Consider the following 19,677-nt stretch of genomic DNA (forward strand, 5'->3'; position numbering starts at 1 on the left):
TCTGAGACTTGTGACCATTGCGTCTGTATATCATATACATAAGTACCTCAACCGGGATCTGATTATCGCAACCAAATACGACGATCTGACCACGATACGGCATAGTCCCTGCATTTGCAAATGTAAGAGCCAGCTTCTGGAAAATGTCGACACAGGACAGCCTACTGCTAACTTCTTGTATCTGCCAAGCTTCTCGAAGCAAGGCGAAAAGTACGAAGATATTGGCAATCGGAAGATACAAATTTACTGTCCTCAGGATCCCCGATATGGTGCACAAGTGCGAGCGAACCGAAACTGGCGTCTCAGCGCAACGTAAAGATCGAGCAAGACGGCAGGAGCAGTACGAGTAATCAACACAGAACGGTACAACGTCCGATTACAAGCAACAGTTAAATATAGATATGATATTCCTTCATCAATAGTCGTAGCGTCATAATAAGTCATCAGTCAATAAGTAGTCTGCATCTGCTTTTTGACGGAGAGGCAGTGAAACGTCACGGGTCAGGAATAGCAAGTTCAGATGTTGCGCGAGTGGTGTACGGGTCAAATATGGCTATTGCTTCTGAACAGCAGCGTCAGCGCCGTGGATCAGAGCACCCGCGTTCGATGACCGATTGACAGCTGTCTACGCCGGAAGCCGACATAATTAGATTCGGGAGCTCTTAACTGGGATGTCGGTAGTCGGAGGAGCGGGATCTGGATGGGAATGTTCGGAAGCGGTAGCATAGCTGCTATTCGACGAAACTTCTGCGTCGTCGACCACTATGGGGGGAGCCAGCGGTGCTGGCATCACCAGTTGGTCGCGTCGGACAGCTTTGTATCTTGGTAGCGGAGGCGAATGGGGCGGCGTTGCTACCGATGGACGCGTTCGAGCTGGAGGCGAACGGGTTGGAGGCAGCAGTGGCGTCGCTGTGTTCCTAGGAAGTCCGGACTGCGCGGAATCACGTCGATGTGTAGGCCGAGACGGCAATTGACGTTCCACGCCTGGCAGGCTAGGGTGATGAAACGAAGCAGGCTTTATTTCTGGAAACCTAACTGCATCTGGATCTCTCGCAACGATTTCTCCGGGCGCGAGCTTGGGCGGATGCACTGGTCTAACGTGTGAGTGGGATGAGGTCGCTGTGAACGAGCGATTCTCGGAAGAGGCTACGTCGGAATGCGGGGCCGAATGCGGAAAGACGCGTTGCAGGAGGCTGTCTGAGCGTTGCATGGTCTGTTGTGGAATCTGCAGGTACGATCGATGGTCGCGAGCAGAGGGCGCCGCCAGGTAGCTCGTGGAGGCCGGCAAAGGAGGCGCACGAAATTCCCGAGTCGCCGAAGGCTCATACGCAGTCGGGTTTCCGTATGGATTCAGGTTCCGCTGGGCCCTGTGGTTGTCCGACGATCGGGATCGCTTCTCACCGCGATAGCTGCGGATGACAGATCGTGGCGGTGGGTCGTCGTACAGTAACGTTTGCGTAGCTGGTTGCCGACGTTGATACTGCCACTGCGAGTCCTGAGTAGGTTGGTACGATGACGGACGCAGCAGTTTCTCGTGGTCAATGTCGTTATCCCATTCATATTCCTGAGCCGAAGGCGCATTTGTCTGGGATATGCGGTCATATATGCTGCGCCAGAAGGACCGCTTTCTAGAACCGTGACCTTGTTGGTTTTGCTGATCGTCATCGTCGACAGCAGGGAGTCTGCCATATTGCCCCGATGGGGTATCCCTTCGACCTGAAAGGGAATATGAGATCTTCGCTGATAAGGAGGGAAACATAACGAACCCCGAATGGAATAGCCTTTCTTCTGCAACTCGCGCTCTATCTCTGCCTCCAATCCTTCGCTCTTCTCCCGCCTGCCAGCGTCTAGCCACCGCCTACGGCCTTCCGAGACCATCATGTCTGCATCGCTGTCAACCGCGCCACGGACGCGCTCCGCGTTGTGCGTATCTCGCCTTCCCGTAACTTTCTCAAAAGTTCCCGGTACCGGGGCGCCAACATCCGCCTTGGTAAGGCGCGCTCTGTTGTGCCCAAATGCCTCCTGCAAGTGCATAGTCCGACGGGCTGCCTGATCCGTCTCGACTCCCCGCCACCGGTGAACCATGTATACAGCGCCGTCGCGGATCTCGCGCCATGTCTCCCTGAAATCGAGGGCATGTCCAAGGGACTTTAGCCTTGGCGTGCGCTGGGGCGGAGTGTCGTATTGTGAGTTGTAGGCGGGCCGGTAGACCTTGTACGTGAACGCTCGGATGTGCAGAAACGCGAAGCACATCATCTCGAACGTCTCAAGGATGGCGGAAATACCGGTGTTGATGTCATCCGCGGTCATGTACTTCGTCTATTGCTTCTTGTTCAGAACGTCGGAGATAGAATGGAGGTAACGTGAAACCTACATCCTTCACCCACCCGAACATAGCAAGGACCGAAAGAAGCGAAGCCTGCCAGAATGTGAGAAATACTACTTCTACGTTAATCATGTAGAGAGCAGCAAGATGGTAGGGCTTACCAACAGCTTTGACGGCAAAGAGTTTCAAGAGCGGTTTCTGCGGCTTGAGTTGCTCTGAAACCGACGTGTACATTTGTAGAAGACAGTACATCGCAACAGTGACGGAGATCGAAACAACGGTAGTGATCTAGCCCGAAATATAAGAATAACACACGCTCCGTCGAGGTTTCAGATCACGTACATAGACCTGGCCCCAGCGCGGTGACCAGGAGTCTTCGCAATACAGACCCATGTAGTTCAGAATAACGGCTGCGAGGGTCGTGCTGGATTCAGACGATCAGTATGAGAGCCTTCGCATATCCGCAAGTACTCACACCGGACGGATGACACAGTACTGCAATATAGCCCACTTCATCAGCTGCAAGAAGTAGTAACCGTCTTGGGGTTTCCATTTCACGAAGCCAAGAGGGAACATCCACTTGCGCGGAGGCTTGCCTAGCCGGTGAGCCGTAGCGTCATATTGGCGGGAGAGGCCCTCCTTCCGGAATATGTCCTTTTGCTCGTCCGGATCGGGGGAAAGATACATGAGCAGGAGATAGAAGAACGCGGTGAGCACAGTGGATTCGTAGCAATCGCGGATGAGCAGCAATGGAGTCGCATGGTTCTGTTGTTATCGATAAGCTAGACGGATTCATGATTAAACAACGGGGACATTACCCAGTATATATAAGAGCCGAAGCTGATGACAGCATAGATAGGGACCATGAACAAGATGCGGACAATGTCTATGAAGTGCGTCAGCTTCAGTCCTTCCACTGAGCGAATGACGCACATCGTTGCTCGCGTTTCTGCGACAAATTTAAGACAACGATCGACGGAAGCAGGGATCAGACGTACATTTGTATACCACTGCAGATGCTTGTTTATCAACCAGAAAGACGCTACGATTGCCACCATCATGAAGAACCCGGACACGATCCAGCCGACCTGCATATCGGCGAAACCGTCAGTAGAAGGCAACACCACAGCACGGAAGGTCCTACTTGATGGGCTACATGACGTCGTGTCAGCAACACGAATACTGGAAACGTTACCGACGGGCTCACCTTGGAACACCACATTGCCGTGCTGGAACAGAGGCGGGCTCTTCTCCGGCGCCATCTCCTTGAAGCAAGTTGCGTTCGTCGACATCTTGTGCACAGTTTTCGTCGGGATACAAGCAAGGTAGTCTTCAGATCATCAATGGGCCGGAGAGGATAGCGGGTATATCTCCTGCGTCAGGAGGTGCGCACGCCCTTGGCCCGCTAGGGCAGCTTGGTAGCGTCGGGACGATGATCGTATATGCACGTGTGCTGCATCTGCTCACGCATGGGAAAATTTGTCCCTACTTGGAGTGCTCAGCGTACTCAACTAGGCCGCATTTCATTCCACCTCCATCACCTAGTATTATGGGCAAACCTGTCGGTAACGTGTGTTAAGACTTATGATACAGATGTTCTACAGATCGCTATCGGAGAAGCAAGAAAGCTGGAAACCTCTATATGACATGGGGATCTGCCGCGTTCACCTGCACTTAGCATACCGCGACCAAGCCTAGATGACCCCGTTCCAAGCGCACAACGCGTCCGTCGATCGGCTCCTCCTCGAAATTGTTGATGTTAGCAGTGTCCTTGACCTCTTCCCTCTTGACAGCCGAACCCTGGTTGATCTTCTCGAGGATCTCCTTCGTCTCCTCTTCGTACTTGGTGTCCACGATGCCCTCTCCGTCCTTCCCGGGCGTGACATTGGCTTCGCTGTCCTGGGCCTTGATAGCGCCCGCGTTGGAGAGCTCGTAGTCCAAGCCCATACTGCGGCGGACGGCCAGCTGGGTGTCCTTGCTGACGGGCGCGAAGAGCTTGCCACAGAAGTCGAGCGCCTCGTCGACCTCCTTTGCAAAGAGTCGCTCGCCCATGTCGGCCGCACCTTGAATGACTGGATAGTAGCGGGATCATCAGATATAACCCTCGTCTATAGCTGCATTATCGCTGACCTGGACGAATGAAGTTGAACACGCGATCGAAGTTGTCCTCGTCGACGTCTGATAGTACGTCTAGCGACTGAGAACGGATTTGCTTGTAGGCACTGAGGACGACCAGCAGGAAACTATCCGCCGGGGGGGTGGTTAGGATCGGTGCAAAAACGACGGATATTCGCACCTACCGGGTGTAGCTGATGCTGACACGCTCAGTATGCCAGCGGCATGCCGTCTCCTCATCGCAGTCACCCCTAATTGACGCGGAGACGGTCGCAGCAGCAGACAGACCTCCCGTGAAGGCGAGGTGAACACCCGAAGAGAAGAAAGGATCGATGAAAGCTGGCCACATATCAGTCTGTTGTACGTCATGGCACAAGCATGAGATCACTGACCTCCTGCGTCACCAGCCAAACGCCAGCCAGGCCCGGCGTAAGTTTGGGAGCTGTAGCTGTAATCGCTCGCCATCTTGATGGTAGGGAGCGTGGTCCGGTCGCCTTTCTCGTCAAAGCCGACCGAGTCCCTGATGAGCTCCGCCTCCTTTCCAATGAGCTTGGAGACGTTCGGGGCCAGCGGCAGCGCTGCGAGGTAGCGATCGAGGAGGGTGTGCTGTGCGGAGGAATCTACGGCTGACATAGCGCGCACGCGTTCGTTGTAAAGCTTCTGGTTCATGACAATGCCGACGGATGTTTTGCCATTGCTGAGCGGGATGAACCAAGCCCAACCAGATTCGTCTACGAGAGCAAGAACAACCGCAGTGAGACGAGTTTTCCGTCCGGTGCCAACGGAGGGGCACGTACCGGTCAAAGCCTCGAAGTAGGGAGCGCCTTCCCTGTCGAGCCCGGTGCCCTTCATGTAACCACCGGTGCTCTGCCAGTAGCCCCAAATGGCGATGTTCCTGGAAAACAGATACTTGTCGGTCACTCTTTCAAAATTATAAGGAAAGGCTGCGCACTTCAGACTCTCATTGAACTTGCGGTTCTTCAGATACTTGGTCGACAAGATGCCAGCACGACCACTGGCGTCGATCAGATAATCGAAGGAGATAGTGCCCGTCTCCTCGCCTCGAGTGTACGAGGCGGAGATCGGCCTGCGCTGTTCGTCCTCGGAGAAGTGCAGTTCGTTTACCCTTGTACGCTCGAAGACAGCCGCGCCCGACTCGGCGGCATGCCTCAGCAGAATCTCGTCGAAGTCCGCGCGAGAGACGTTCCACGAGTGCGCGTTGGGACCGAGGGCCACGAAGTCACTGTAGCCCTCTTGCTTGTACTGGTTGAACTTGACCGCTGCTCCGGGCTGTCGACCTGGTCAGTAAAGACCCTTCCGGACTACTGGAACAAAGGGGTATCTAACCTTCTTCTCGAAACCAAAGGCTTTCACCTTCTCTTCGGCATCGATGAACCTGAGATAATATCTGACAGACGGAATCATGCTCTCGCCTGAGCCCGAATCTCAGCTTGTGCATAATTGGAAGGTTTGTCATAACGAGGCTCACCAATATGGTAACGAGGGAACTGGGCCGCTTCCAGGAGAACGACATCGAGGCCTTCTCGAGCGAGCGCAGAGGCCGCGTAGCTCCCTGAAGGTCCTCCGCCGATGACGAGGATCTGTGCACGAGATGGGATCGGAGTGGCAGACATGTTGAGTTCAGCAAGTTGAAGACGATGTCAGCGGATATTGGTCGAATTGGCTGGCTGGTATGGTCCGTGTTCGCAGCTCTTATACGTGCCAATGGAAGTAAACGCCGTTATGCAGAAGTCCGAATACGGTTTCGCCGCAGGGCGACATGCGATCCCTAGGAGTAAGACCATTCTCGCATGGTATCGGAAGCGGTGTTTGACGCGTTTCAGAGCACGTTGGCCTGCTCTCTATGTCTTCCCGGCCATGATCCTTGTGCTGCACCCCTCCATTCTGCCAGAATCGGGTAATCTCTGCATTGCAGGAGGATCGGTGTTTTGGTCAGCAAATCGCGCAGAATTTTGACGAGCAATCATACAGTCTGCCAGTCGCGACGGCAGATGCGCCGTCAATGGTCGAAGGTTCACAAACACCCAAGGCTGACGAAATGGTCGGAGACGTCCGCTGGCGCTGAGCGTATCTGGGTGCAGTCCCCTGTGTGCATAGATGAGACCGAGGAGCCAAACGGTTTGCCGAAAACCCGCGCGACCCGGATGGGTATGGTCTCTCTGGCTCTTACGTGGCAGCGAGGCTTGGGAATAAAGCCTCACCAAGGATGGTCAAGGCTCGAGATGTGGACAGCAGTGTCCCTGTGTAGGCTAGCGTCCCCGTAGTGCATTATGCAACCAGAGACGCGAACAAGCTAGACTCCGAGCCACTTCATGCATTGCGGATGCGACGTGCTCCCTCGTCCAAGTTGCTCCGATCCGATAGCACGTCACGGGCACGGTAAGATGACGAGAGCGCGTAGGTCTTCTCTTCTTGGTCCTATGAATAATACATCCTAAATATCAGGGGCCAGATTCGTAGACTTTGAGGCTCCTGAATCCGAATTGTGGGCGAGGCAATCGCTGAAGGCAGATGGAAAGGGGAAAAGGTTGAAAAAGTAATGGTGCGGCAGAAAGAAGCTAACATCGGTCAGGTGCCGATGAAGTCGGGCGCCAGAAACGAAGGGCCTCGGAATTGCTTGCAACCCCTTACACATGGTTTGTTCTGGTGGGTACTAGGTAGTAGGTAGACTGCCTCCTGCATGTCATCTGCTCCTTCGTGCTACCCAGATATATCCCATGTGATGGATACTACTTAAATAGTGCTTGGCAACATAGGCACGGTTATGCAATCGACCACGTAACGCAGTGAGTATAAATTGACAACCTTTTCAAACTTATGCCCACTGCTACGAGTTGCTGCGAGGTTCAAGCGAGTCGAATAGCGAGGAGAGGAACGCTGTTGTTTTACTTCCGCAAGGCGACCACGTCGATGGAGGTTCTCGGTGCCTTGAAGTGTGTTGATCAGGGCCCTCGGCTAAGATTGAGATCAGTGGCCATGATCTGGTGACTGGTCGTACTTAATTGTCCTGCGGAAGGACGAGGCCCCCGGTGCAGTCGATCTTCAGCTTCGACCGCTGTAAGTAGCTGTGCTGCCTCATTCAGCAATGGTTCGTCGTCGTTGCAAGTCATATGATATGCAGCTGTACAACGTTCAAGAGCAAGGGGTGAACTCGGCACGTCGCGAGATGCACTCCTCGTCATATTGACCGGGGCAATAGTTTACGTAAGACAACCGTCCCATGCTCCTGAAAATCAACATTGTGATATTGAGCTCTTGTTCGCCTTTATTCGCATGGGAGCTCGCGCCCCTGTCGCCTTGTCCCGGCGTCCGCAGGGAAGCGCGTGCAAATCTTGGAACCCGAATAAGTAAATTCCGTCTCTCAGGGGCCTTTTCGGCACTCCACGATGATCGAACATCGCTCGCGGTCAACCGCTATTGCATCGACCATCCGCTCTTTCACGCACGTACTACTTACACCCTATTGCTGATACCCTTTCCCTTCACCTTGCTGTCTCCATGCCCGACAACGTCAATCCCCGCGATGATTTCTCGTTGCTAATCCTCTGGTCGACGTTCAACATTTTCGCGGGCGTCGCGAATCTCGCTCTCCTAATCACCTCCCTTTCTGGAGCCATCCGGACGAGTCGGATGCTCATGCAGCTGGAGGGTGTGTTCGTGTGGACGACGTTAACAGGGTCTCTATTAATATGTACGCCCTCTGACGCCACGCGCATGAAACGTGTAGTATTGACCACCGTCTCATAGGGACCGGTCATGCGCTGGATCGACATCCTCCTTTCGGCTTATGCTTGGTGAACGCGGCCTTCACGGATTCGAACGTAGCTGCGCAAGCAGGAGCAGCCCTTTCTCTCGTCCTCAAGGTGTGGGCGGGAGTGATGGGCGTTACAAGACCAAACTCGCAAGAGCTAGTGCGCAAAATAAGCAGCGACATCATGGTCAGTGTGCGCTCTTTGCTTCAATCAATCGGTGTATTGATTGGCAGTAGTGCTTTCTTATCACCTGGGTATTCGCCGTCGCTCTGTTTTGGGCAACATTCGCTGTATGATTTTTCCCTGTTCCCTGTATTTGACGTTAACCTTCAGGCAGGTCGGCATCCGCAACCATGACCTCATCTACAGAGGTTCTCCGTTTTATTGCACCGTTGATAACAATGCATTGTGTGTTCCATCGATCACTGTCCACCCGAAAACGCACGCTTACCCACCTCTGGCAGGCAAACTATTCCATCAGTTATAGGGGCTGTATTCACCCTCGCCACCCTCATTCTTGCTCTTTGGACGGTCATAATCGTCGCGCAGGCGCGTTGGCGCGTCCGCAGCATTCAAACATCGGGGATCAACTATCGTCTCGTCATCCGAGTGTTTTTGTTCTCTATCTTCGTTGGCGTGGCTTTTATGTGAGTATTTACGCAGGCTACTCGTGAGACTGTTCGCTCATGTTGCTCTCTACCCAGAGTCGGCGTCATATCCATATTGACGTCATTCGAGGCTGTAGTCCCTGATTCAGTTATATCCTCGACGGGCGTTGCACTGTTTATAATCTTCGCCTCGAGCAAGGTAAGAAGGCTCGCTTTATGGACATCTATCGACCGCTCATCCGACACAAATATAGGACGTCGCCGAATTGTGGTTCTGCTGTAGGAGACCGATGCTGTCGACTCCCAACCGCACCGGAGTATCGTCACGATCACGATCACGAACGCGTCCCACTCAGCACGAGCTATCCGCGCTTCCCCATGCATCACACGCCAACGACGACGCTTTCGAACCGAGCAAAAGTGCGGCGATCTCAGACCCCGTCTGGCGGGGGACAAAAACCGATCCAAGCGTGCAGATAAGTGTGCAGCGAACCGTCGATGTCAAATGGGACGCGGATTCGGAGCCGGATCTGGTGGCGCCAAATTTCCATGCCCAATAGTATATATTGAATCCATCGCAATGTCAGTAGTGTAGCATTATCATGTACTTCTGGGACAATTACGCTCTACGGGGATATCTAGGATGGGAAAGCAGGCGCGGAAAGTTTTATGACCGATGTAAAGCATGAGCAGAGCAAAACGTAGCTGACAACTGTGAGATTCGAACTCACGCCCCGAAACCGAGACTAGCAATCGAAGATCGTGGATGACCTGAAGCTAGCGCCTTAGACCAACTCGGCCAAGTTGCCAATGGTGGTGCAGATCTTTTGACCGTTATCAGTGCTTATCACACGGACGCTCCTGCAGCTGTTCTGTACCCAATGAACGGACAGTACTAAGATAGGGCTCATTCAGTTTCAACAGGCGTGATAAGTGCTGCGCAGCGAATTCCACTCGCTACGGGGCACACTCTCTAAATCTAAAACCACAATTCTCTTTGAATGCACATTATCTTGAAATCTGTGGCGGCGATTTCTGTGAATTTTGAGCGTAGAATATTTTATTCGACTAGCAAGACCCGGGGGACCTGTTGAAACTGAATGAGCCCTATCTTAGTTTTGCCAAGCATCCTCCACACTCTGATGGATATCGCCTAATCGTACCCCAGATGATTTGCAATTAATACAGCATGTGCGTCAGAGAATACAGTAGATCCGTTGATGGCCATAAGTATATTAGCAATAGGAATGAAGCTCCGGAGAAACTCGTGGTCGATTTCTCGTATCAAAGACATTAACCATTCGTCATTCGGCGTCGCCGGGCTAGCTCCAATGGAGGTAGGCTGTCCGACTTCCCGCTCGTGTCCGCAATCCCGCCTAGTCAGATTTCAGTTCCGACGGAGTCAATACAGCGAAAGCACCGAGAACATACCCGAGGCGCCGATGAAACTTGTATCCGACTCTGATTCCGGTTCATCCGAGGTCGGTTGGTCTGCAGAGTAGGACATCTGTTTGGGCAACATGGAACGGCGTCGCTGTGAGAGAGCGATTTTATCAGGAAGCTGCTCTCGCAGGCAGAAGGTAATGCTAAACAACCTTGTTCGTTCCGGCCACATTAGCGCCCTCTAAATCCACCTCAAACTTCGATTCATCGACGCGGGCGCGCTGCTCCACGCATTCAACGACCCATGCGATACCGACGACAAATGGCTTCGGATCATTCAAGAGACTACAGCGAGATCAGGTGGCATAGCTCGATTAGGTAGTCCAATACTTACCGATATCGAGTCAAGGTACTCATCAAGCCATTTTTGTACACGATGTGGGTACATCGAGGGCCAACACGGCCTGTGAGCTAAAGCGAACGTGAATACAGAGAGATCCCGAGGGGTAAACTCAGCAGACCATACCTTCGCACCGAGACCCTTCAGCATTTCCACGAACAACGATCCGGCGTCGTCACCTTCATCAGTCTTCACGTCCACAAAAATCTTGCATTCCTTGAGGACATCAAGGGAGGGAGCGGGGAGAGGGTTGCTGCCCGATGGCTCTGTATTCCTATGAACCGACACGTGAGCGCCCACGCCGCGAGTACGCCCAATGGCTGCCGGAGCCGTGGCTGGTCCAGCGCCTTCGATTGGTGCCTGAGAGTCGCTAGCGACTCGCCTTCCCGGAAGAGACGGAGGAGGTCCCATAGTCGATGTTCCATCAGGCGTCTGTGGGATGCCTGACAACGATTGGGCAAGCATATGGGATGCCAACGAAGCCCGACGTGAGGCGCGTCCCTTCCGGGGATTCGTGGGATCGTGTGCATCGTCTTCGGAAACGGCAGATTCATCCGGGTTCTTGAGCAAGTCCGCCATGCTGATACCCGAGAAGTCTAGGGGTGCAATTGGTCGCTGGTCACTGGACAGTCCGGACAAAACGGGCGTTGCAAGGGAGACCTCGTCCGCCTCCGGCATAGATGGCGCCGCTCCACCCTTGACCGGACTGCCTGCAACAGTCGGCAAAGTCGACCTCTTGCTGGCCCTCTGACCGACTCCACCACCGACACCAAACATCTTTCTCGGGCCTTGAGCGGGATAGAGCTGGCCAGCGACAGAGCTTCCAACTACGCCGCGGTTTCTGTTAAACAGGCTCGTCCCACGATTGGCTATGGAATGGCCAGACGGTATTGACAGATCATTCGCTGTGGCCGTTTTCCGGGGACCTGATAGATCGCCATCTTTGGGAGCCGAAACTCGACCAACCCCGTTATCGTCCTTGGCCTTCGTTTCACTGCTGCTGCCCGCAGGCGCTTCATCGTCGTCTTCCAACTCTCTGTTGAAGCCCATACTTGTACTAGGGCGCGACGGAGGCGGCATAGCTAGTTTCTCCAGCGCCACAGAAAGGTTCGAAAGCGCCGACACAGGACGCGATATGCCATCGGCCGGCTGCATATCGCCGAGCGAAGGTCGACGTGATAGTGATGGGATATGTGATGTAGATGTTGAAGGTCTGACTGTGCCCAATGTCTGCGTTCGGCGCAAAGAGGTTCCAACGGATGATCGGCGTGCGGGGCTACTGGGAGCCTTTGCTGGGAATGCATTCTTGACTGGTGACGACGGCATTGCTTTGGCAAGCGAGCTTGACGTCGGGTTGGCAAAGGAAGGAACTAAAGATTTTTGAACTGCACTATCGGACGTCTCCGGAAGCAGCTCCGCCCTCGTCATCTCGACTAGAGATAGAGAAGGTTTTTCGGGAGGAGCGAGGGTTGCTGGCGGGAAGGCCTCGGGAGGTTCTGCAGCAACGCATCAGCAGGCATATCAAATCTCGCAATAGTCCTCGCACCGGACTCTAGTTGTGTTCCAGGCAGGACACTGGGAACAGAAGCCTGTATTGGCTTGGGCTGCTCCTTGTCTCTCAGAGAGGATGAGCGCGTTACCCGTGTAGGTTGAGCTGGCGCCCTAGAGACGGGCTTCTTGAACGTAGCAGCAGGTTTCGTAACATTGCCAGAGCTCTTGGAAGAAGCACCGCGGGTATTTCTGCTCGCCGTACTCATAGACGAAACCGTCTTCTTCGCGGGGGCATTCTTCGACGTGGAGCTGGACGTAGAACTAGAAGATGCCTTGGTCGAAGTACCATCCCGAGATCTCATAGCGCGCACGAGCCCTCCGGGTTTGGGTTTGACCCCGACGTCCAGTGTCGTCTGGACGAGCTTCGATGGCGCTGGCCGCGGAAGCTTGCTATGCACGGATAGGCCTCTAGACTCCGAGTTGCTCTCCGTCACTGACCCAAAGCTCGCAGCGGGCAACGCATCGCCATCTCTGCTGATCCTAACAACCTGTCGCGGGTCGGGTACCTGAGGATCCACGACTTCCTGTTCCTTTTCCTGGGCTCTTTCCATCTCCTTTCCCTTCTCCCGTGCCTTCGCTACCTGTGCTTTGAACATAGCCAGCAATGTGCCCTGGCCACCTGTACGCCGGAATGGTGTCTCCGGTAGAGGTGTCAGAGGCGATAGGGGCGCAGTGGGGCGAAGGGCGGCGATTGGCGCAGGGGTTGCGGATACAGGCTTGAAGCCGGGCGTAGCAGGCGCGATATTCACCGACGGTCCACTAAAGGCTCTGCGCTCCGCGCTATCTTCAGCAACAGTCCGTGCCCCCGTTCCGTGCCCTTCGATTCTGGTGCTCTGCAAGTCGACTGACATAGAATCCTTCATCGCATGCTCAACCTGACCCAACTCCGCGATTTCTCGTTCTCTCTCTACGCTCTGTCTCTCTCCACCACCAAAGAACCTGTCCTCATCGCCAAGAACGCTCGCGGCTCTCCTCTTTTCTGGGGATTTGCTTGATGAACGTCGCTTAGCCTTCGATGGCGAGGGAGGTAGCTGCGTAAGATCTAGATGTGGTATAGACGCAGACCCTAAAAGACCTTTTTGGACGAGCGAGAGGCGACTAGCAGACACCGGTGTGGGTGGCACTGAACGTGCACGTCCTTCGGACCGGGCACTCTTTGGTGTACGGGGGATGCTAGGCCCAGGGCCAGGGGTTGTACCGGTTTCGTGTGCAGGTCGTAGGGGAATCGAGAACTCGATCGGTCTGTCGATGTCCATACGGTATGTATCTCTCGGGGTGAATGGAGGGGGTAAGGAAACGCCGCGTGTCCGCGAAGGCGTTGACAGATGACCGTTGCCAAAGAGGGACGGTGTCCTTGCGGGACCCATCTTCGATGATGGACTGGGCGAACCAGGGATGTCGTATGGTCCGGGAGTGCGGTCACGTTTGACACGTTTAGCCTCGCGCCCCTCTTGTGAGTTCTCATCCCCCGGCCGTTCACGACTCTGGCTTCTCCTTCGGCCCTCCTCCTGAAAGGGGGACGAATTGCGCTTCTGCGAGCCCCGCATGGGCGAGAAGGTGGGCGGACGATAAGATTGTAGGGCATATGCGAGTGTCGTCTTCGTGGGCTGGGATTGGCGTTCTTCGCCCACGTCCTCCATAGCCTGGTCGGGATCGGTCAAGGAATGAACTTCTAGTGTGGTATTGGCGCGTAGTAGTGGGGATTTTGGACTTATATGCGCAGCTAGGTTGACTTTCCTGGCCTCCTTCAGAGGTGAGCGATCCAACGACAGGCCGCTCAACAGGCTTTCGGGAAGAACGAGCTGAGAGCGAGTAGCACGTTTGATGCGATTGGTGTTGTCGAATGGAGCGCTGGTAGTATTAATTTCCGTCGTAGATGGAGCCGCCACTAAGATGTTATAGTTCGTATTCGGGTGCAGAGACATTAGAGCTTGAATTGCCGGCAGGGCTAGATGGCCGAAGGGACTTGATGAAGAACTATGCAAGTCAAATGATGAGCTTCAACATCGTAGGTACAGCAACGCAGACACGGCGGAAGAGATATACAGAGGCCGCACTAGTCGGAATCACGGACGAAGTTCAATTACATACCTTCAACCTATCACCCAATCCCACCCAAGCTTCACAGCCCAAGCTTCACAGCCGCAAGCGCTGCAATGCTGCAACTGATGTTACCCCGTCGCAGATATGTCTCTCCTCAGTGCTAATCCAATGAGTATCAGCTCACGCCAGCATCGAGGGGAAAGCAAGGATTGCTCGTCCGAGAGGAAGACACCAGAAGACACCCAACCAAAGCAATGTTCGCGGGTTCGGGCAACACGTGACCGTGACGTCCGTCGCGTTCTCTCAGAGTCATTGTCATACCGGGTTGCTGCCAATGCCATGCTGGACCTTTGGTCTGACTTAGGCACGATGTATCGTCTCTACTGTTGGATGTGGCGTTATGCGGTACGACCTCCGATGACGAGTCAAGCTGTTGTCCGTACGCCCGACGATGGCCGTCGTCCCTAAAATAGGCTTACTTATTGCTTATATACGATGTACTGTACACCTCGCACCCTCGCGCGATTGTAACCTAACGAGCCGGGCTAATTTTGGCTCCCTCGCTGCCCGTCCGCACACGCATATCAACATCTACGGGATCTAGCTATCGCCACTTTCTCTGAGCACGCTCACTGCATCATCCTCCCCCAAGTCACACGTCCTTAGCGTTTTGGGTAGGTAGTAACAAATGACTGATGAGTCAACCACATTCAAAAACACAATGCTTCGGAGCCGCATACCTGATGTTATCATTCCCTACACACCGAGTCATCGTCAGACTGCGTGCTCTCAGCGGTATTTACTGCATGTTGAGACCGGATTCCGTGTCGATCGATAGCTGAAGTTAAAGATTTCATAGGTGAGTGCAGATCATCTGCAAATTATTAGTACCTATTTTATTCAAATGGAGTCAGAGCATAGGGTATAGAGTCATGGTGAAAACGCGAGAGCGGTTATGGGCACCAACATAGCATTACACATCGCACCGTTTGGCCAAACGTCGGCTCGCCTCCGAATTTCGCAGTTGAACTCAATAACGGATTAACTGTATGAGATATTTCCCATGTCTCTTGCTCATCCCCATATTGCACCCGAAGCTACTGAAAGGCTGCCAGATAAAACCTTCTCACATCATCTCATTGAATAGATAGCTCAAGGCCTATGCTCATGTAGTTTCAGATCGGTTTTTTCAGGAGCCATGCCGGCGGTCTATAGGGCGGTAGCGAAGAGAAGCTGCGTCACTTATTCTGTTGCTAGACGCCAAATGTATTGTCCACTCCGCTCTGAGAGATCGTTGGCGATGCAGCAAACTTGTATCCATAGGAAGCTCTCGTGCGAACACTGCGTACACTGCAGCGCTTCGCATTCAGGGTGTGGAAGTCTAATTCGATGGGGACCAGCCTGATATATCGTGCTCAGGGAGACAAGGAATACAATTCTCGCTAGCATTCCCATGAAGATAGCAAAGGTGTCGATACAACCGTCATCCCCGCCCTGCAATCCGGCTGCTTGAACAGGGAACAGCCTCGCGGCCCCCCCCCCTCTGCAAAAGACATACGTCTCTCGGGAACATGCCTGTCTTCCGGCTAGGAATGAGAAGGCGCCAGCGTCTCCCCTGCTATGTAGCATGCCTGATGTACAACGCATGGTGTCGCATATCTTTTGATTGAGCCTGGCAGAAGACTCGCGGAAGCTGCATTCGGAACAGCATGCGGACCCGGTTAGACGCTTGCACTTCACGTCGGGAATACACCCAATCCTAGATCACACCGCTGCAGCACCGTTTAGCATGTTGTAGGGGTTTGTGACCAACCCATCACTTGGGGTATGTACGTACGCACGATTCAAGGTCCGTTGAACGCCGGGAAATGCGCCCGGAACACGTTGCACCGATGGCCGATCTGTGCATACATTTCGGGTATTTCGCTCAGTCAAAAGTACATAATGCGGCGTGAAGAGCACTGATTTGTAAAACCAGTTCAGCCAACTTACGAACAAGTAAGCGAAACATCCAGGTATGTATGACCACCGACCAGACGAGGGGCATGGTCACTCAGTTTCTTGACGTCAAAAGGGACCCAATCCAAAAAATTAGTATTATTAGCGTTGACAGGTGCAAGGACGATCTATAGCATCGACAATATAGCCTGAGTGCAGGATGTGATACCGACTGCAATATCTCCAGGAGGATCAGATCATGACTCTCAAGTTAGAAGCGGCAGTATAAGAACATCGAGAAAGGGCGTCACAAAGCCAGAGACGTTGCAAGTTCTAGTCCAAGTAACCAGTGCATCTCGATTCTACAGTAAGATACGACACCAACACATGAAGCCAATGGGCAACCCGCCGCGCGAAATAATCCGCATGACGTCACGCGTTCCAGTCAGATTTTGTCACCGTACTACTGCGTTTGCGGCTTTACCTCCTGCACTGCCCAAGCTCGCAGCCAAGGCGAAAGTACTATTCACCTCGGTGACACGATGATCATCCAGCGCTTACCTACTACGTGCAACCGGTTGCAATGGCTGCGGTCGTCTTGGTATTCGTCAGGTCGTTCATTTTCATCGCTGGCGACACCGAACGCGTGCGACCGTTCATTTTCCACCAACAACACCAACGTAATGTCTCCTTTCTAAGTTCAGCCAAAGGAAGCCTCCCAAATCTGTGTTGATCGTCAACAAAACGGGGAGTCAATCAGTGCTCAACGCCATCGACAAGCTCCATAAGTTAGTATCACCGCTATGCACTCTGGTTCTGTGATTGACCCATTCAGGTATTTTGAAGCGAGACAGCCTGAAGTGAAGGTCTTGCACGAAGACGTTCATGATGCACCTACTCATAGGCCTCGATGGGCGCCAGGTAAGATCGATCGCGTGATTGTTGGCCCCCTTCTCACTGCCTCCTAGGTTCTAATACAGAACCGATCGATCTCGTAGTCACGCTCGGCGGAGATGGGACTATACTTCACGCATCGTCTCTGTTCAAGACAGGTGCTGTGCCCCCGGTCCTCAGCTTTTCCATGGGAACCTTGGGATTCCTGTTGCCATTTCGTGAGTGGATTGGCCGGATTCCTTGGTAACATATACTGACCGCCTCTCGTTAGATTTTGATGATCATGTCCAGGCCCTCGACAGAGTCTTCAATGGGACATACGGGATTCTTCATAGAATGAGGCTGTCTTGCACGTTTCATGCAGCACATGGCACGCACGCCAACCAGAAGGGCGAAGGCAGGCTGATTAATTCTCGGCGGTTGGTTCAAGCTCTGACGCTGGCCTGTAGGCTGGCAGGTAATGAATGAAGTGACACTTCACCGCAGTGCCCACCCGGGGCTGAATATAGTCGACATATTCGTGGATGGCCAACATTTAACTGAGGCAGTGGTATGTCAATGCCCGCTGTTGTCACTTGGGTCTCACATGCGGCATTGTCAGGCCGACGGGCTCATAATATCAACGCCAACTGGATCGACGGCCTATTCTTTGTCTGCTGGAGGCCCCATTCTGCATCCTACCATGGAAGCAATCATCTTGACGCCGGTATGTCCAAGGAGTCTCTCATTCAGGCCGCTGGTGTTTCCGGCATCGGCGTCCATTACGTTACGGGTACGCACCTGCAATGTCAGTTGTTCCCGCCGACCGTCTAATGTCGCCATGAGCAGATCAACAACCGTAGTCGTGCGCCTGCGGGGACCTTCATGGACGGCCAAGAAACGCACATACTCAATCCAGGGGATTCAGTGACGGTCTCTGCATCTCCGTACCCTATTCCGTGCATCAGCAGATCATCAATCGCCGACTGCGGTATGTCGCCGCCCGGGAACACGCTTGATAAACCAACAAGCACAGAGGACGACTTCGTGAAGGATATCAATAGCCTTCTCCAGTATAACGCAACGTTCAGGAGCAAAGCGCTGCTGAAACACGATCGCTAATGAGTCGTGTAGTTGCGCTGTATTTGCGTTCGAACGCTCTCATGCGCAACTAGCCTTTCATACTACACGGCTAACCTTAGGGCCGCTGACTCCCCGCTGCCAAACTTGGCACCTGGGCTACCAAGGGTGCCGCACGAAAGCTGCGCGCTGCGCGGGTTCCTGATACTAGTCTAGAGATGTCCGAGAACGCGCCATGCTGTCGTGACTGCTTCCCGTTCCGTACGATAACCTGCGTGCATCTTTAAAGTATCTTCAAATAGCCGTGTCTTGCCATAGAATACAGGCCCTGCCTTAGTGACGATGTGAAAATAGTTCACTCTCTGTGAGTTCGCGGTTGCTGGCTGTACATCCTGAATTAAAAGTATCCAGATTTTCTAGGTAGCCACTTACTATCAGTCCACAACCCGCATGCGACTATTTCGAATTCGGAGCTCCGCCCCTACGTCGATCACCTCATTCAGACAGCCTAATGACGGGAACACGGGATTTCTGGATGAAGTGCAGGTAGTGCTCATTACGGACTATGGATTGGGGCTTTCATTCATCATATGGAATGCTTAGTTCCTGCAGATATGACTGATTTCTGGGGGTCTAGTGGGTGTGCGCGCTATTAGCCGCGGAAACATTCAATATTTGAAACCTGTGAACGAACGGGAAGACGAACGGCGGTGTATAAGTATACCGTTCAGACGATTCTACGCAACGGATAATATCAACAAACAGCAATCCTTCATCCTGGCAGCCTGACATTCCAGCGGGTTCTGAACTTCGTATCTCCATTGGTGGACACAGAGTACTGCCGCAGCCTAATCGCACAGTCATACATGGCACAGTCGACAGCCGCAAGATCATGATATGAATCAGTTCGAAGAGTCTACAATAGCGTCTTTGTTGAGTCCGCAGCTGTGCGGGAATAGTCATATACGGGATTAAACAGTGACGGAAGAGTAAATCGATGCGTCGTATTCACGTAAAGGATATATGGAAGTGGTCCTTCAAAAGAGTTGCTGGCACCATTTAGCGAATCTCGTGCATCGCGAAGACGGCGGGGAACGAACGGAGTTCATCTCGCGTTTAACTTCCGGTTTATATGACTCGTTGTACACTGGAGGCTTGTCTTCTTTCACCACGATATCGACAATTTCGAATCGGGCAAGCGTCGATAAGATAGATGTCCATGCAGTAGGTGCAATCTCGACCGTCTTTCGCTTGCCTTCCACGAAGCTTGTGATAAAAAGTGCCACTTTCTGTCTTATCACGTTGCTGAGCTCTTCAGGAAACGCCGCGTATGCATCACCAATAGCTCGCTATGCCTTCGTGGTGAATCATCATTGGAACAACGTTTAAGATGTGTGCCTACCTCGTACTCAGAGGTTGGTGTTACGTAGACCAACTTATCGCCCATCCGATACGTAATGATATCGGCAGAGTGGGGGAGCGGTCCATGTTGAGGCTTGCTTGGATCCATACGGTTTGCTGAGAAGGTAGAAACTGTGTAGCGGCATATCACCTCCGTGTACTTATGGTCGTTGGCGTGAGCATCGC

At 53.2% G+C, this 19,677-nt stretch overlaps 6 protein-coding genes and 1 non-coding gene across 7 annotated transcripts; 2 read left to right on the forward strand and 5 right to left on the reverse strand.

Moving 5' to 3' along the window:
- Window positions 1–1,017: 1,017 nt before the first annotated feature.
- PUNSTDRAFT_145223 (DUF300-domain-containing protein) lies at window positions 1,018–3,745 on the reverse strand (the record flags this gene model as incomplete). The annotated part of the gene is made up of 12 exons (XM_007386123.1): window positions 3,534–3,745; window positions 3,471–3,478; window positions 3,325–3,414; window positions 3,260–3,275; window positions 3,145–3,212; window positions 2,802–3,091; window positions 2,669–2,750; window positions 2,488–2,614; window positions 2,375–2,439; window positions 1,767–2,319; window positions 1,151–1,716; window positions 1,018–1,089 (listed from the first exon to the last, which is right to left on the reverse strand). Exons 1-12 carry the CDS (start codon window positions 3,616–3,618, stop codon window positions 1,018–1,020), a joined length of 2,022 nt encoding a protein of 673 aa, XP_007386185.1. The 5' UTR covers window positions 3,619–3,745.
- Window positions 3,746–4,000: 255 nt separating this feature from the next.
- Window positions 4,001–6,149, reverse strand: PUNSTDRAFT_121821 (FAD/NAD(P)-binding domain-containing protein; the record flags this gene model as incomplete). Its single annotated transcript, XM_007386124.1, has 8 exons — window positions 5,931–6,149; window positions 5,789–5,874; window positions 5,394–5,731; window positions 5,239–5,336; window positions 4,834–5,172; window positions 4,627–4,780; window positions 4,457–4,569; window positions 4,001–4,398 (listed from the first exon to the last, which is right to left on the reverse strand). Exons 1-8 carry the CDS (start codon window positions 6,073–6,075, stop codon window positions 4,001–4,003), a joined length of 1,671 nt encoding a protein of 556 aa, XP_007386186.1. The 5' UTR covers window positions 6,076–6,149.
- A 1,811-nt stretch (window positions 6,150–7,960) lies between these two features.
- Window positions 7,961–9,382, forward strand: PUNSTDRAFT_136546 (uncharacterized protein; the record flags this gene model as incomplete). Its single annotated transcript, XM_007386125.1, has 7 exons — window positions 7,961–8,153; window positions 8,210–8,400; window positions 8,451–8,504; window positions 8,552–8,622; window positions 8,679–8,861; window positions 8,919–9,021; window positions 9,077–9,382. The coding sequence occupies 7 exons, from the start codon at window positions 7,961–7,963 to the stop codon at window positions 9,380–9,382; spliced, it is 1,101 nt and encodes a 366-aa protein (XP_007386187.1).
- Window positions 9,383–9,528: 146 nt separating this feature from the next.
- PUNSTDRAFT_t80 lies at window positions 9,529–9,631 on the reverse strand. The gene has a single exon. It is a non-coding gene; the product is annotated as a tRNA-Leu (tRNA).
- A 392-nt stretch (window positions 9,632–10,023) lies between these two features.
- PUNSTDRAFT_121822 (uncharacterized protein) lies at window positions 10,024–11,910 on the reverse strand. The gene is made up of 5 exons (XM_007386126.1): window positions 10,732–11,910; window positions 10,600–10,676; window positions 10,418–10,550; window positions 10,254–10,356; window positions 10,024–10,198 (listed from the first exon to the last, which is right to left on the reverse strand). The coding sequence occupies exons 1-5, from the start codon at window positions 11,758–11,760 to the stop codon at window positions 10,116–10,118; spliced, it is 1,425 nt and encodes a 474-aa protein (XP_007386188.1). The 5' UTR covers window positions 11,761–11,910; the 3' UTR covers window positions 10,024–10,115.
- Window positions 11,911–16,634: 4,724 nt separating this feature from the next.
- On the forward strand, window positions 16,635–18,413 carry PUNSTDRAFT_105852 (ATP-NAD kinase). Its single transcript, XM_007386127.1, has 8 exons — window positions 16,635–16,783; window positions 16,842–16,925; window positions 16,973–17,058; window positions 17,106–17,249; window positions 17,303–17,428; window positions 17,481–17,581; window positions 17,633–17,803; window positions 17,860–18,413. The coding sequence occupies exons 1-8, from the start codon at window positions 16,680–16,682 to the stop codon at window positions 18,130–18,132; spliced, it is 1,089 nt and encodes a 362-aa protein (XP_007386189.1). The 5' UTR covers window positions 16,635–16,679; the 3' UTR covers window positions 18,133–18,413.
- Window positions 18,414–19,127: 714 nt separating this feature from the next.
- Window positions 19,128–19,600, reverse strand: PUNSTDRAFT_71906 (uncharacterized protein; the record flags this gene model as incomplete). The annotated part of the gene is made up of 2 exons (XM_007386128.1): window positions 19,128–19,439; window positions 19,493–19,600. 2 exons carry the CDS (start codon window positions 19,598–19,600, stop codon window positions 19,128–19,130), a joined length of 420 nt encoding a protein of 139 aa, XP_007386190.1.
- Window positions 19,601–19,677: the final 77 nt, after the last annotated feature.

This window comes from Punctularia strigosozonata (assembly GCF_000264995.1).
Source record: "Punctularia strigosozonata HHB-11173 SS5 unplaced genomic scaffold PUNSTscaffold_10, whole genome shotgun sequence".
Taxonomy (NCBI): Eukaryota; Fungi; Basidiomycota; class Agaricomycetes; order Corticiales; family Punctulariaceae; genus Punctularia; species Punctularia strigosozonata.